The sequence below is a fragment of the Poecilia reticulata genome, chromosome 2, assembly GCF_904066995.2.
Source record: "Poecilia reticulata chromosome 2, P_reticulata-male-v2, whole genome shotgun sequence".
NCBI classification, from domain to species: domain Eukaryota; kingdom Metazoa; phylum Chordata; class Actinopteri; order Cyprinodontiformes; family Poeciliidae; genus Poecilia; species Poecilia reticulata.
In genome coordinates this window covers 12,531,035-12,547,643 of record NC_088831.1, presented here as the reverse complement: position 1 = coordinate 12,547,643, position 16,609 = coordinate 12,531,035, and the positions used below count along the sequence as shown (strand labels likewise).

At 37.8% G+C, this 16,609-nt stretch overlaps 1 protein-coding gene across 2 annotated transcripts; it reads left to right on the top strand.

Moving 5' to 3' along the window:
* Positions 1-718: 718 nt before the first annotated feature.
* LOC103457469 (kinesin heavy chain) lies at positions 719-16,609 on the top strand. Of its 2 annotated transcripts, none has more exons than XM_017309607.2 (26): positions 719-1,242; positions 2,699-2,786; positions 3,661-3,734; positions 4,434-4,538; positions 4,734-4,782; positions 4,873-4,928; positions 5,063-5,150; positions 5,737-5,861; positions 5,927-6,031; positions 6,102-6,250; positions 7,491-7,639; positions 8,860-9,035; positions 9,103-9,171; positions 9,989-10,195; positions 10,267-10,419; positions 11,096-11,293; positions 11,376-11,493; positions 12,118-12,179; positions 12,264-12,379; positions 13,546-13,647; positions 13,735-13,795; positions 14,459-14,530; positions 14,603-14,707; positions 14,826-15,042; positions 15,302-15,401; positions 15,583-16,609. In XM_017309607.2, the coding sequence occupies exons 1-25, from the start codon at positions 1,117-1,119 to the stop codon at positions 15,385-15,387; spliced, it is 2,856 nt and encodes a 951-aa protein (XP_017165096.2). In that variant the 5' UTR covers positions 719-1,116; the 3' UTR covers positions 15,388-15,401; positions 15,583-16,609. The 2 variants fall into 2 exon arrangements, with proteins under 2 accessions (XP_017165096.2, XP_008395841.2); XM_008397619.2 differs by having other exon boundaries at positions 720-1,242; positions 15,302-15,409.

Sequence of the window (16,609 nt, the reverse complement as noted above, 5' to 3'; positions counted from 1 at the left end):
CTTGAATGTTGTGGATTTTATTGTATTTTTTCCAAAGTGAATTCTTCTGCAGCCGAATAAAACGCGTTTCTTGTCGTACACTGCCCTCTAGTGGGTAATAATGAAAGCGCATCTAACTGATCTGCAGATATTTACCTCAGCAAAACTAGTTGGATGGATTTAAAGTCTTGATAAAATTAGGGATTATTATTTATATGAATTATAAAAATCTTTCACTCTTACTTTTTCCAAAAGCTTGTTTAAAATGCTGTAATATGCTATAACTCATTGATTTATTCTAAGAGAATCTAATATCTAAGACTTGATAAATACAAATCAGTAAAGTTTTACAAGACAAGGTAAGCTTTTTATACCTAATAGCAACTGTTAGTGGCAGCATCATGATGTGCATGTTAGTTTTAAAAGCTTTTTGTAATGTTTTGGAGTTTAAACCTTCTGATTATCTGTAGCAATGCCTCACTTTTAGTTTAAGAAAAACAAAAACGAACCTAGGTTTGTTTGAATATATTCAGTATTGCCAGTCGATTTAATACAAAACGCTAAATAAAATCCGCTTTTTTATGCTAAATATAGAATAAAGCAGGTTTTATCACTTTAAATTAATGCAGCAGAAAATTTGTCTCTGTATAAATAAAATGTCTAACGTAAGTGTTAAAGATAACGGAGGCAGTATGCTGTGTGTGTGTGTGTGTGTTCGCGCGTCTCCGCCAGACATGCGCGCCGCGGCATCTTCCGGGAGCGCGCACCGGTCTCCTCAGCGGTCCAGGACGATGCGGCTCTGCTGCCTGATGCTCCTCTGACTCCCCCCTCTCTTCCTCCTCCTCCTCTCTGCCTCTTCCTCCTCCTGCTGGGAGAGTCCGGCCGGCTGCAGAGCAGCAGGAGGCGCCCGCACACCGAGCTGCGAGCTCCGCATCGGGACGCAGCGCTGCGGCTCGACCCGCCTGGCCATGGCGCAGATAAGGAAACTCGGCGCTGCTGAGCTCAACTCTCAACTCCATGGAATCCAGGAAAAGCAGCGATAGGTTTTAATCTAATGGTTCCAATCTTTAATAATTAGTGGCTCCTCTCCTGTCAGGCTTTTGTTTTCGTTTCTGATCGGCCGCTGCAGCAGCAGACATGGTGGATGCAGCGGAGTGCGGGGTGAAGGTGATGTGCCGCTTCAGGCCCCTGAACGAGGCCGAAATCACCAGAGGAGACAAGTACATCCCCAAGTTTAAGGAGGACGACACCGTGGTGATAACCGTGAGTCTGGCTGCTGAGCTGACGCAGGACGGAAAGGGCGCAATAGCGTAGGAATGATGCATAAAGGGGAGAAATGCGCGCCTCTTGCAGAAATGTAGAAATAATAGGATAATAAACACGTAAATGTTTAGGTTTCTGAAGAGAAATTAATAGAATACAAAGGCTTGACTGGCTTTTGCGGGGATTCAATGCACAATATAATAATTGGCATTAAATGTTCAGTTTTAAACCTGAGGTCCTCAAATTTCATGTCTGATTTTAGGATAAGTCTGGAACAACTATAATGAGCAAATATTTTTATTAAAATGTGCTTAAAAACATAATGAAATGTCTCCAGAGGCGGTCCTAGATTATCTGGGGCCCTGTTCAACATTGGATTTAGGAAACTTCTTCCATCAAAAATGGTTTCTTTATATTTAATCTCCTAGTATCAATATTGATCAGTATTGGCCTGTATCTTGGTCATTAAGTAAATCAATTGTGCAGCTTTCATGTTTCATTTTAAGTCAGGAGATTTTATGTGCCTACAAGTAAATTTCACTTTTATGTTGATTTATTTTCATTTGAGATTCAATTATCAAATTATGACGTTTTTTTTTCTTTTATATGAACTGAAGGAAGTTTGTTTATATGGAGAGAAATGTGTTCCAATACTACTGCAAGCAGAGAACATGTTTCAAAAAATAAAATCAGAAAAAAACGAATCAATTAAAAAAACATTGAAATGATTTGAAAAAGATAATTTAGATCAAATAAAATCTGAAAAAATAGCAAACTGTATAAATGTAGGTTCAATTACTGTACATATAAATTTTTCTCAAAATAAATTTTTTGATTGCAAAGTTTTTCAGTGTTTCATTTTTAAAATACTTTTTTTATTTATTTAAATTAGAAATAAAAATTCTCTCCATATGTTTACAAATAGTCTCTTAATGTGATTCAATTTCTGGGCCTTAGTTTTAAATTAGCTTTATTGCAGCCAATCAGGAACCAGAGCAGCTCTACATGGTTTGTGCTGTTGCATATTTGATCAAACAGCTTCCTGCCGTCAGTCAGACGAGCAGCAGCATGCAGATCCAGTTTGTGTCAGGAGTTTCTCTGCTTTATTTTAAGGCTCGATTGCTGCTGCAGCTGCCTTTAAATGCTGAGAGCAGCTTTATGCACCGATGAAACGTTACCCCTGAGATCAAGCCGGAGGAATGATGGATGGCTGCGTCAGAAATCCCTAAAAGTTCATTTAAAATCATTTTTTTGGAGACAGTTGCATTTAAAAATACATGTTTTTCCCAACAATCAGGCAGCATATGAGCTTTTTTCTTCAGCTTTTTATGTGTAAAATAACTGAACTCGTCCCAGAAATTCATTAAATCAATAAAAGTTAAAGTGTTGTCAGCTCACCCACAGATCGGAAACAGATGCTGACGTGTTGTTCTGGATCCGTTTTGTTTTGAAACAGGGCAAACCGTACGTGTTTGACCGTGTTCTGCCGCCAAACACGACACAGGAGCAGGTTTACGAGCAGTGTGCCAAACAGATCGTCAAAGGTAACGGGGCTGGAAATTTATTACAAACAGTACACACATGAAGATATTAATATATCTTCATGTGTGTTTCATTTAAATATGATATTATACATTCTTTTATGGTAGTGTTTCCATCCTTTCTCACAAAACCGATAAAGTACAACAGAGAATTAGGGCCACAATTAGAAAATAAAAAAATAACATTGCAAGAAGAAAGTTGTAATAATATGGGAATATTATGATTTTATTCTCATATTATTTCGATTTTATTCTCATATTACCATAGCAACCATTTACTGGGCCTATTTTTAATCTCTCCGCGCTGTAAAAACACCAAATTTTACCAAGTATTTTTGTCTACTTTCTCGTAGAAACATCCTGGTATACTTGAGATGAACAAAGCCAACTTACTCATATATGTTGTCTTTTCAACAACATATATTAGCTTGTTTTAAGCCAGTAATTTCTTAATATTGCTAAAAATGAAAGAACTAGTTCCACTGGCAGATTATTTCACTAATAAACCAATATTTCTCCAATGTCCTGCCTGTGGAACTAATGTCACTTGAAACAAGCTCCTATATTTTGTTGAAAAGTTACTTGTTAGTTTTTGTCTTACTTCTAGTGAACTAATATAAACTAGACTGAAAATACTTGGTAATATTTGGTGTTTTTTGAGTGCAATAAGCAGCTTTGTCTTTATATCAATTATCATCTAAATTACAAATTCATAGAAATCCACACAGAAAAAGGTAAATAAATTGCGGTTTTGAGAAATTATTCATAATTTCTGAATAAATATTCTAGTTTTATCCCATTTCTCCTCCAAGCATCATTTTTGTACATAATTTCTGGGTTGTATTATGAAGTTTCCAACTTCTTTGTTTCATTCTAGATGTGCTGGGTGGATACAACGGGACGATCTTCGCTTACGGACAGACGTCTTCTGGAAAGACCCACACCATGGAGGTCAGAGGTCACGCTCAGCCGGTGGCTCAAGCAATGAATCGAGAGTTTTGTTGTGAACTTTAATCCACAATGTGAGGATTAGAGGATTGTGTAACAGAATTAAGGAGAGTTAGATCCAAAGTAATCTAAAGATAGCCAAGCCTCTGGATAAAACATAAAGGTTAAACATTGTTTTGTTCTACAGAAACTGATTTTTATGAGTATGAATTATTCCAAATGGAGTTGGTTAATCCCCAGAAAAGGAAGCCGGAAGCCTCTTCTTAATTCTCTGATCTGATCCGTATGACGGGGCTCTAGGGCCGTTGCAGATTTTAAAACAATGAGTACATTTCCGCCAAACACCTCAAAAAATTTGAGTTTGAAAAGTAGAAAATTTGCTAGAAAAAAACAATAAAATTTTGAGATTAATCTCAGAAATTTACTTGAAAACATTTGGAAATGTCCGAGTGTGAGAAGTTGAAAATTTGTTGGAAAATACAGACATTTTCAAGAGTTCCAAAGTCTCAAAATGTTAATATTTTCTAGCAAATTTTAAACTTTAATCCAAAAAGTTTTGTCTTAAATGTTATTTTCCTTTTTATTTCTATATTCCTAATACACCGTCGTAGATCTGTGGCTTTTTGTTTTGTCATTATCAACTTTTTTGATAATATTTGATAATATATTTTACACATCTGACTCAAAGTTTGTTTTGTTCAGGGCAAACTGCACGACCCGCAGCTGATGGGAATCATCCCTCGGATCGCCCAGGACATCTTCGACCACATCTACTCCATGGACGAGAACCTGGAGTTTCACATCAAGGTAAAGAGAGCCACATGTTGTTCACCTGCACAATAGAAAAATAAATAAAATAAAGTAAAAAAAACAATGTAGAAGGACTTAAAATAAATGTATATAATAATAATAACTATTATTACAACAATAATAATAAATAAAAAATGATTAAATTCTCAGTAAATAGCGACCAGACTCTAAATGTTCGTTTTCTCTCTTCAGGTTTCTTATTTTGAAATCTACCTGGATAAAATCAGAGACCTGTTGGACGGTGAGTCTGTTCTCCCACTTCCACATTTTATTAAGGATCTTTATTAATTCAAGCACCAGCTGAGTTTGGATATCTTTGTTTTGTTTTCAGTGTCGAAGACGAACCTCGCTGTGCATGAAGACAAGAACAGGGTCCCCTATGTGAAGGTCAGTAAGACGATTTTCAACTTCTTCAGTGAGGTTTAGATCTGGTGTGATACAAACATATCTTAGATGAACAGCAGCTGTTTTTATTTTTAAATGATGATCTTTCAGCTGTAACGGCCTCCTCTCTGCTTCAGGGCTGCACTGAGCGCTTTGTGTCCAGTCCTGAGGAAGTGATGGACGTCATCGACGAGGGGAAGGCCAATCGGCACGTGGCAGTGACAAGTACATAACAATATTTATTTACAACATGTTGATCACATTTATTCAACTATAACTTTTTACTCTCAGTTTGAGCTGATATTCTGTTGCAAAATGACATTTCTCTTCAAAAAAGTACAAAAATAACCCTGAACTACCTACTTTTGGGCAGTAGGGGGCAATAACCCTGAAATGGTATTTAAAATGAAAAAACGAGATCTTTTGCAAAAAAAAATCAGAAATTTTGAGATTAGATTTTCATAATAACAGCTAAACCTTGTTCAAAAATAGATTTTTGCTGGTAAAAATAATTGTCTGTGAGGTTTTTTTTCCCCTACTAAATATCTTCATTACATTGTTGGATGGAGTAAAATCAAACAATCTCTTGGGAAATTAAGTTTTTCTCACCAAAAAACACAATTTGGTAAAATGATTGTGTGTGTAACTGCTACAGAAAATGGATTAAAACTATCTTTAAATTGGTTTTTATCATTTGTCATCACCACCAATGTGGTGTTGACTTATTTAAAAGGGACTTATATTACATAAAATAAGCAAAAGATGATTTATGAATGAATGAACAGTCAGATTTTTCTGTTTTCTGCTCCAGACATGAATGAGCACAGCTCCCGCAGCCACAGCATCTTCCTGATCAACATCAAGCAGGAAAACGTCGAAACAGAAAAGAAACTGTCGGGGAAGCTGTACCTGGTGGATCTGGCCGGCAGCGAGAAGGTCAGTCTGAGATTAACCGCATTCCTTCGCTGAGCTGCGATTCATAAAATCCTACTGTTTGACAGGTCAGTAAGACCGGAGCAGAGGGGGCCGTGCTGGACGAGGCGAAAAACATCAACAAATCTCTGTCGGCCTTGGGGAACGTCATCTCGGCTCTGGCTGAGGGAACGGTGAGTTGGTTCTCCCTGAGGATCTGATGGTGCGCATTGAAGATGGTTGATCTGATCCTGGTTCCCCCAGAAAACCCACGTGCCGTACAGAGACAGCAAGATGACCCGGATCCTGCAGGACTCCCTGGGAGGAAACTGCCGCACCACCATCATCATCTGCTGCTCGCCGTCCGTCTACAACGAGGCTGAGACCAAGTCCACGCTCATGTTTGGACAGAGGTACCTTCTCTGGAGCGACAGTGAAAGGAAAAAAAATTACATTTTGAGCCTCAGCTGCTTCTAAGAACAGTCAAAACGCTGAGGAAAGCAAAATGTTTTTTTGGGGTTTTTTTTGGTGATATCAAAAACCTCCAGTATGTAACGTGACAAAATCAGTAGGCTCTGCCCATTACCTAACTACCTTGGGTTGCTAGGAAACGGAATTCTGTCCGTTACCTAGAAACCCAAGCTGAGCTTCAGCACATTTGGTTTTACCTCTGTACAATGGCTGCTGGAAAAGACAAGTGTTTTGTTGTGGACTTACCATCCAGAAGCCGCTGGCTGCATTCTTGTTGATGGTGCTGGAGGCTCTTCTTGACTTGTTGTTTGGAGGCCGATAAATATCATTTCAGGGGCCTCGAATGGCCCTCGGACCACAGTTTGGACACCCCAGGTGTAGATGTTGATTTGAAGTAAAGTTGGGGAATTTAAAAGGGATCCTACCTTTTTTATTGTGTCCACTTTCTGCAATGAATTGACAGTATACATCATGATACTGCCACTACCAGGCTTGACAGTTGCCATGTTTATTTGCCTGCTGTGTTTTAGCTCTTTGGGTCGGTTAATGAAGATCTGTCTGCAGGTGACAGTTGGCATCAGTTCTGCAAACCAACGAGTAGATGGTCCGAAGACTTCCATCTGGGTTTATTTCTGTTTATATTGGTTTATTCTCCATTTTTATGAAAATGTTTGATGTTGATGCAGACGGAAGCAACTTCTTGCAGGAAGAAAGTATATTTCGTAGCTATTTTGAGGGATTTTTTTGTGGAGATTTTTGCAGCTCGGGTGTTAAAACCAACATGAAACTGCTTCATTCAGTAAGGTTGTTCAAAGTGGGGGCCGGGGGCCATTTACAGCCCGTGGACTGATTTTGTGCCGCCCTCAAAGCACAAAAAATAAATAAATCAGGACAAATTACAGTTTTTAAATAAAATTCTACTTACTGAAATGTTAGATGTAAAACAAAGTGATCATCTCTTCCAAGCTTCCTGGTTTCCTTCTGTTGCCATGGTAACTAGGACACATACTCTTTGACTTTTATTCTAAAGTACACATTTGTGAACTAAAATCTGTTCTTAATTGCTGGATTAAAGCTCCAAGGACATTTTATTTTTATTGGCTAGAGTAGACAAAACATTTAGACCCTCCTGGTGTGCAGATGATGTGATGGACTGATGGTGGCTTTAATGTCTGGGTTCAGGGCGAAGACCATCAAGAACACGGTGTGTGTGAACCTGGAGCTGACCGCGGAGGAGTGGAAGAAGAAATATGAGAAGGAGAAGGAGAAGAACAAGAACCTGAAGATCGCCATCCAGAGGCTGGAGGCTGAACTGAACCGCTGGAGGAACGGTAAGAGGAAAACGCTGCAATCTGCTGAGTCTGCACTGTGTCCCCATCCTTACTCTTCCTCATCCACTGTTGCCTAGTAACCACTGAGACTCCTCCTCCTCTTCTGCAGCCATTGGGCTTTAAATTTTGCTGAGTTCCATTGTTGGTGATGGAAAATGTTTCTAAGCTTTAAATCAACTCGCCCTCTAAGCCTTCAGATATGCAAAAGCAGCACACGCACACACAATATGCTGATTCAGTGTTTCTGCAGTGAGGCTCTTTGCTCTTCATCACCTCCTGGCTCCCATCACTGCTGATCTGAAGCAGCATTCGGCCTTTAGTTCTGTTAAATCTGCTTGTTCTGCCTATTTTCCACCTTCACTTCCTGTTTTATTTTGAAGGTCTCGACAGCAAACCATATCAAAGTGTTTTCTCATTTTCTGTAAATTTTGTATTTCAATCTGATTCTTATTGTAATTTTTTTAATTAATGTATTATCTTATGTATGTTACTCTTTAACATACATAATTCTTTTAGTATTATAAAATTTATTTTATTTTTCTTTTTAATTATCAAATAAAATATATCAAACTTTTCTTATTATCCATATCTATTTTATCAGTGTTTATTATTGATATTATTATTTTATTATTAATCTGTTGACGTTTATCTATATAGCTACTTATTTTTCTATGTATTTGTTGTGTGTACTTTTTATCTAATAATTAATTCATAACAAATATAAATTATGTTTTTTATATTTAGCTTTTTTTAATTCTTTGTGTTTGTTTCATTTATTATTTTTTTTATCTGTTATTGCAATGTTTAATTTATCTGCAACTCTGAGGAAATATAGGTATAGATGGATATTTATTTACTTTATTTTTATAATAAAATTTTTAATTATCTGTCTAATTTTTACTGGTTTTCTGTCTTTTTTTAATTGATTTTGTCTTTCCATTCATTCATTCATTCATTCATTCATTCATTCATTCATTCATTCATTCATGTGTGAATGAATGATTTATTTGCCATCTGTTTGCTTCTCTTTGTAGTTGCAGTTGGTTTTTAGTGACAAGCTGTTTTTAATTCCTGTTTTTTAAGTGGGAGTTTTTATCTCAAATTTCTCATGGTGGCAAGTTTTCTGCTTATAAAACAGAAAATAAAATAAAAATGGCCAGAAAGCATAAAGATCTACACGTTAAAGATGTTTATTTAACAGAATATTATTATATTTACAGGGGAGAACGTTCCTGAGGAGGAGCGCCTGAGCTCTAAAGAGCAGAGGAGCATCGAGCAATACGACAACACTCCCATCATCGACAATCTGCCGCCAGGAGGGGGCGACGTCTCCAACGAAGAGAGGAAAACCTTTGAGGACGACATCAGGAACCTGTACAAGCAGCTTGATGACAAGGTGAGGCTGACGGAGAAGAAGAAGAAGAAGAAATTCATCTGGATTTATTTACTGTTTCTTTCTGCAGGATGATGAAATCAACCAACACAGCCAACTTGCTGAGAAGCTTAAAGAGCAAATGTTGGATCAAGAAGAGGTTGGTTTCACTTTCTTGTATGATTTATATAATAAATAATAAAATAAACTGGTCAGTCATGATTAAAAAAAATCTCACTGAAACATCGTCATCGTCAGCTTTTACTTTATACAGTGTTTTAATGTGATAAATATTTTGGTGTTTAGTTGAACTGTAAGGCATTTTTGAAAGCAAAATTTTATTTTATTACTAAGACAAAATTCTCTATTTGCTCATGTTTTGTTCTTTAACTCGTAAATCTTGTAAATCCAATGTTGTTAGATCGTTGCAGTTTGTTTGATTTAGGATACAGAATAACAGGGAATGTTGACCTCTACACTGCAAGAACACAATTACTTTTGTCTGGTTTCTAGTGAAAATATCTTAGTTTACTTAAAATAAGAGAAAACTAACTTACAAGTTACTTCTCAGCAAGTTACATAAGCTTGTTTAAAGTTAATAATTGATTATTATTAATTTTAAAAATTACTAATTCCACTAGCAAATTATTGTACTTATAACATGAGAAAATGTTTTGTAATAAGTGAAATTATCTGCAAATAGAACTTTTTCATCAATATTAAAGAAGAAATATTGACTTAAAACAAGCTTCTATATTTTGCTGAAAAATTACTTGTAAGTTAGTTTTGTTTTATTTCGAGTGGACTAAGATATTTGCTCTAGAAACTGGACAAAAATACTTGATATTTTGTATTTTTGCACTGTAGTTATTGATTTCATTCACACAATAATGACATACTTTTTGAGTTCACAACAGATTTTATAAGGTTAAAAGTTAATATCTACTTATTTTTCTTTTCCTGTTTTTCCGTGACAGCTGCTGGCGTCTACGCGGCGGGATTATGAGAAGATCCAGGAGGAGCTGTGCCGGCTGCAGACGGAGAACGATCTGGCAAAAGAGGAGGTGAAGGAGGTGCTGCAGGCGCTAGAGGAGCTGGCCGTCAACTACGACCAGAAGAGCCAGGAGGTGGAGGAGCGCGAGGCGGCCAACCAGCAGCTGATCGAGGAGCTGCAGCAGAAAGCCGTGAGTCCACCTTCCCAAATCCAGCGTCCGGTTTGACGGGTCAGAGGAAGAGACGCTGTCGGTGTTGGCAGGCTCTGCTGTCGGTGGTTCAGCGGGAGCTGAGTCAGCTGGAGGAGCTGAACGGCCTGCAGAGGAAGAGAGCCACCGAGGTCCTCAACCTGCTGCTGCGAGACCTCAGCGACATCGGAGCCATCATCGGCACTGGCGACGCCAAGGTTGCCTCGGTGAGGACCAGGCGCCCCGGTTTTAGAAATCCAACAGTCATCCATTATGAAACAGGCGATAAACATTACATTTGATCAATGTTCCAGTTACTGCTAATCAAAAGCAACTCTTATCCACTTTTATTTAAATGAAATCAGTACAGTTTTCTGGCAGATTTGTGTTGAATAAACATTAAATTTTAAAAAGTATTTTTACTTTTTCAAGTGCAAATATTTTTTTGTACTCTTGAAATAAGACAAAACTAGCTTATAAGTGACTTTTCAGCAAAATATAGATGCTTGTTTTAAGTATTTATTCTTTAATTTTGATGAAAAATTTCTAGTTTCACGTTAGAAGTGAAATAATCTGCCAGTGAAGCCAGAACTTTTTCATCAATGTCAAGCTGAAAAGTGATTTTTATTTTGATAAAAAAGTTAGTTTTGTCTTATTTCAAGTGTTGCTAACATATCTGCACTAAAAACTAGACAGAAATACTTGATAAAATGTTGTATTTTTGCATTAAAGACCAACTTTGTAACCGTCTTTATGTGACTCTGAAGGTCCACCCAGATTTCAGGCCTGATTTTTAATTTCTTTGTTGCCAGTTTTGTTTCTGTTCAGGTGGAGAAAGTTGATTTGTTCTAAGTGTCTACGTGTCGCCATGGTAACATCTGACCAGCTTTCCTATTGGCTCAGAATGCGGAGGCAAAGGGGAACGGCTCGGCGGTGGAGGAGGAGTTCACCGTCGCTCGCCTCTACATCAGCAAGATGAAGTCAGAGGTCAAGTCTCTGGTGAACCGCAGCAAGCAGCTGGAGAGCGCGCAGGCCGACGCCCACCGCAAGATCCAGGCCAACGAGAAGGAGCTGGCATCCTGTCAGCTGCTCATCTCACAGGTAAGCTGTGCAAAAGTCTTCAGCCACCTCGCTTCACTCACACAGTTTGGAGTTTTTTCACCTGCTGCCTTGGTTTGTCCAGCACCAGGCCAAGATCAAGTCTCTGACCGACTACATGCAGAACATGGAGCAGAAGAAGAGGCAGCTGGAGGAGAGTCAGGACGCGCTGACCGAGGAGATCGCCAAGCTGCAGGCGCACGGTCCGCACCCAACTCTTCCTCTGCAGAGGAACATATATAACTTTTACATATTTCATCACATTGTCTCCATAAACTTTACTATTTATCTTCAGGGTTTAATACACCAGCTGCAGAAATCTACAAACTGATACTTTTTTCTAGGCAAAATCGTCACATTGCTTTACTGCAAAAACACAAAAAACTAGTTTAGAGGTAAACTTTCAGCAAAATATATGAGCTTGTTTTGAGTCACTAATTCTTGAATATACATTTAAAAAGTACAAAAAGACATTTTTCCTGTTTTAATTGAAGAAAATCTACCAGTGGAACTTTGACTTTTTAATTTATCTTTAAGAATTAGTGACCTAAAACAAGCCTTTATGTTAATATGTTAACTGGTTCCAACTAAAATGCATACATTTTCTTACATTTTGTTCTCTTAAATATCAATTTTAGTTTGATTTTTAAGAGAGAATCCTTAAAAATCAAAAGTATTTTATTGATTCTTGTTTCCTCCATGTCAAGCATCGCTTGTTTATTCACCATGATAATGGATTTTGTTTACTTTCATCCATGTTTATTTAATTTTATCATTGTCTTAGACTTATGTTTGGTTGACTAAATCTAAAGATTATTTATCTTCAGAAAAACGACATAATGTATCAAAGGAGGACCTCAACAGGTTGGATGGAGACGAGGACGTGAAGGTGACGACAGCATCACCACCAGATGTTTACATGTTTTATTTATTTAATTTTTTTGGCGTCTCTGATGTGTATTTCTGCGTCCAGCTCCAGAACAGCGTGGAGGAGCAGCTGGAGAGCCACAGGGAGGCTCATCAGAAGCAGCTCAGCCGCCTGCGGGACGAGATTGAAGACAAGCAGAGGATGCTGGACGAGCTGACAGAGTGAGGAAACGTCCAGGAAAACCAAAACATTTACGCACATTTATTCCAACGCTCCAAACTGCCTTCAGAGACGGACTGATGAGGAGACGCAGCAGGAAATGTTTCAGCTTTTCAAACCAGACGCGGAAGAGAAAAAAAATTAAAAAAACACTTTTCAGACTTTTTAATGTCTGAAGATTTAATGAGACGCATCTATTATTAATACCTGAACCAGAGCAGGAGGAAAAACTATCAACTGCAAAAACACAAAATCTTACCAAGTATTTTTAGTCTAGTGTCCAGACTAAATGTCTTAATGCACTAATTAGACTAAATTAATTAATAGGTAACCTTTCAGCAAAATACAGGAGAAAAGTACTAGTTATATTTTCAGATTATTTTTCTTATAACTTTGAAAAAACATCGTTATAAGAGAAATAATCTGCCAGTGGAACTAGTTCTTTTCCATCAGTTTTAATGAATCATTGACTTAAAACAAGTTCCTATTTCTTGTAAGTTATTTTAGTCTTATTTCACATGTATAAAGATATTTGCACTAGAAACTCGACCAAGAAAACTTGGCAAGATTTTGTTGTTTTACAGTGAATACAAAAAAAAACTGAACTTTAACTAAAGAACCCTAATGAGGAGGTGAACATCTTCTGTTCAGACAAACAAAACAAAAATGGGATGTTTGCAATTAAAGTAGGGTTGCATTTTGTAAAATGTGTTTTTAAAACCTAAACTAAGCTGCATCTCTTTAATAAAAACACTTTTTTAGCTAATTGCTGTAAGATAAAACACCTTGGAGATTGAGATTTGGGCTGAAAGCAGAAAATGGACATCTGGTCCTGTTATGTTCTGGGGTTTCAACAGACTATTCAAGTAACATAATGTAGGTCTCTCAACAGATAATTTCAACTTGGATAAATTCAAACCAATCAAACAATAATGATCCTTGTTTTAGTTTTGGGAGCATAAATCTCCAGGTTTTTGTAAACAAACTGCTTCAAATCTGATTTTTCTCACCGTCTGCAGAAGATCTCAATCACTCCCTCATGATTTGGGTCATCCAGCTGCAAAATGCACTGCATGCTTTGCTTAAAAAAAGTCCTACTAACTGTTCCAAACTCCCTGATTTTCAGTTTTTATTGCCTTATTTAAATTCTGACATGTTTGTCTTCCAGTCTAAACCAGGGTCTGTTACTGGAGCAGAAGAGACTCATGTCTGACTATGAGAAGCTGAAGGCTGAGGACCAGGAGAAGGATTCAAAGCTGCAGACGCTGATGTAGGAACCATTTAATATCACCCTGTGTGAATATTTAACAACATTAAGATTCATTCTTTAAGGTTTGTCTCATTTTTCTTCCCCTAGTCTGTTGAACGAACACAGAGAGCAGGCCAGAGACGACCTGAAGGGGCTGGAGGAGACGGTGGTGGGTGACTGGTTCTAATGAAACTCTGTTCAGATGGCATGGAAAAATGTTTTCAGGCTACAAACTTCATCCAAAATCTACTAAATTAATTTAATTCCTCAGAAATACATAATTATGACTATGTGAAACAAAGTTTTTGAGTATTTTACCTAGTTTGTGTCTCCAGTAAATCCCCTAAACTGCATATATAAAACTCAGTGTTTTTCAGACTACAGACGACTATAAATAGGACAGTTTTACACTTAAATGTTATTTTATCAGTCAAATCAGAGCTGTTTTCTTTTGTTTGCTGCCAAATTACATCAATAACTTCCTCCAGACATTCATGCAAATCAGCAGTTTTTTTTGCGCTGGTACAGAATTGTGAGTTTGTTGCAAATTTTTTACAAAAATAGCCAAAAACTTTGGGTTTAAGTTTTGCTAACTCCCACCTGCAGGTGGCAGCGTTTCTTACTTCTACAACACTGATGCCTGAATTATCATACATAAGCGCTAATATTGCAAAATTTCTTGATAATATTTCAAAATTAACTTCACAAAAGTTTGGATTTTTATTGCATTTTTGTTTTCTTTCATCTTTTTGATTGTCATGTTTATTTTTTGTTATGCTCTTCGGTCGACTAATTGAATGAGTCAGAAAATTAATATTTTCTCCTTTTTCAGGCCAAAGAACTGCAGACTTTGCACAACCTACGCAAACTGTTTGTTCAGGATCTCACAGCTCGAGTTAAGAAGGTAAATCTTAAAATCGCTGCTTTACTGTGATGCGTTGCTCTGATTCTCTGACCTGCTGCTTTTGGTTTCCAGAGCGCAGAACTGGACTGTGAGGAGGGGCTTGGCAACGTCGCTCAGAAACAGAAAATCTCTTTCCTGGAAAACAATTTGGACCAACTCACCAAGGTCCACAAGCAGGTGAAGTGGAACACGTTCATAATTCATGCTAATGGCTGAATTATCCCATCCTGGTTGAGCCTCCAGTGGTTTTTGGGGCTCAGAGGCTCATTTAGTGGTTTCTGGTTTGCGTCTTCAGCTGGTGCGAGACAACGCAGACCTTCGCTGTGAGCTGCCCAAGCTGGAGAAGCGTCTGCGGGCCACGGCCGAGCGAGTCAAAGCTCTGGAGAACGCCCTGAAGGAGGCCAAGGAGAACGCCATGAGGGACCGCAAGCGCTACCAGAAAGAGGTGGACCGCATCAAAGAGGCCGTCCGAGCCAAGAACATGGCCAGGAGGGGATATTCTGCTCAGATCGGTGATTACTCTTTATTTACTGACCAGCTGACATTGAATTTCATGTAACTTTTGAATTTCTGCTAGCACAAGTTAGCTTGGAACATGGGTCGTCTTCTCAGCTCTGAACCAGAGCTTTAAATTACAGGAAATGTGTAATTTAAAGACTCCTTCTGCAGATTTAGGAATAAATAAACCAGAATACAATTTTATTTTTAACTTATCTTTGGAAAAAATGCAACCTCAGTTAATGAACAATGTTTATTTCCTCTGGGTTTCAGCGAAGCCCATCAGGCCGGGCCACCATCCAGTATCGTCTCCCATCATCAGCACCATCAGAACTGGAGGAATCTACGCTCACAACTGAAACTTTAACAGCAAGTAAACCTGTGAGGGATCAGCACATTGTTTTCATGATGCACAGAAACTCTTAAAGACTTTTATTATCATTTTTACAACTTTTGCTCTCCAGTTGTGTTCATGATAGTGAATTTTAGGGATATTTAAAGACATCACGACAAAGTATCCAGCTTTATTTATTAAATCACATCCTGTGTTTCAGATTGTATCACTTTGCCGCATGCTGACATCTCACCTGGATTCACAAGCCACGCCCCTTTCCTTGGAGCACCAATGGGAGGCTTTCAAGACACACAGAGTCTTCTGATGCTGGACTGACTGACGTTTTTCATGATGCAACACCAGATACTTCACACGCAGTGATTACTGTAGGAAGAAATATTCCAAATTATGCAACAGATTTCTTTTTAAAGTCTAAACAAACCTGCTCCATGTTTTTCTAAGAATATTTTTGCTGTTTAAACAAGAATGCAGAACTGATATTTCAGGTCAAACAAATATAATTTGAGTTGTTCTATGTTAAACCCACAGTCAGTTTCCTAATCTGTGGTAAAAACCATCTGGGACCCGATTCTTATCCTAACCATATGGGTCCAATTTGAAGTGCTATTATTTATTATTTAGCATTTCGTGAAATATGCATTTTCATATCAGTCGGGTAATTATAAACCTTGTATTGTTAACTGTTACATCAGAAATAGACCATAGATGATGCAGTTTTTTCCTATTTCTTTCTTTATCGACTCACTTCCTCCCCTCCCAGATGAATTAGGTGAATCAGTTCAGTTCTGCAGCTTGCAGAGATGAGAGAAGCAGCAGGACACTGACCAGCCAATCAGATGTTCTCCTGACTGAGAAAGTGGGATAACATCTCATCTCTGCAGTAGGTTGGGTTTTTAAAGCTCTTCATAACCTCTAAAAACATCCTGATAAAAATGAATCAAACCTACCTTAGATTATTTTATTTCCAAGTTTCAACACCTTGTCCAACAATCCCCTGATCAAAGTCCCTCTGAACTACAAAAAAACAAAACATGTTTCTGTCCATGAATGTACAAAAACGCCAATTAATGAATGTAATAGCATGGATGAGAGCTTGTAACAAAGGCACAAAGGATTTGCCTCATTGTTCTAACGTATGTTATCATTTCAATTAACTGACTCCTTTGTTTTCTTGACAGATGTATAATTTATCTGAGTAAACCTGCAAATAAACATATTTAACGTCA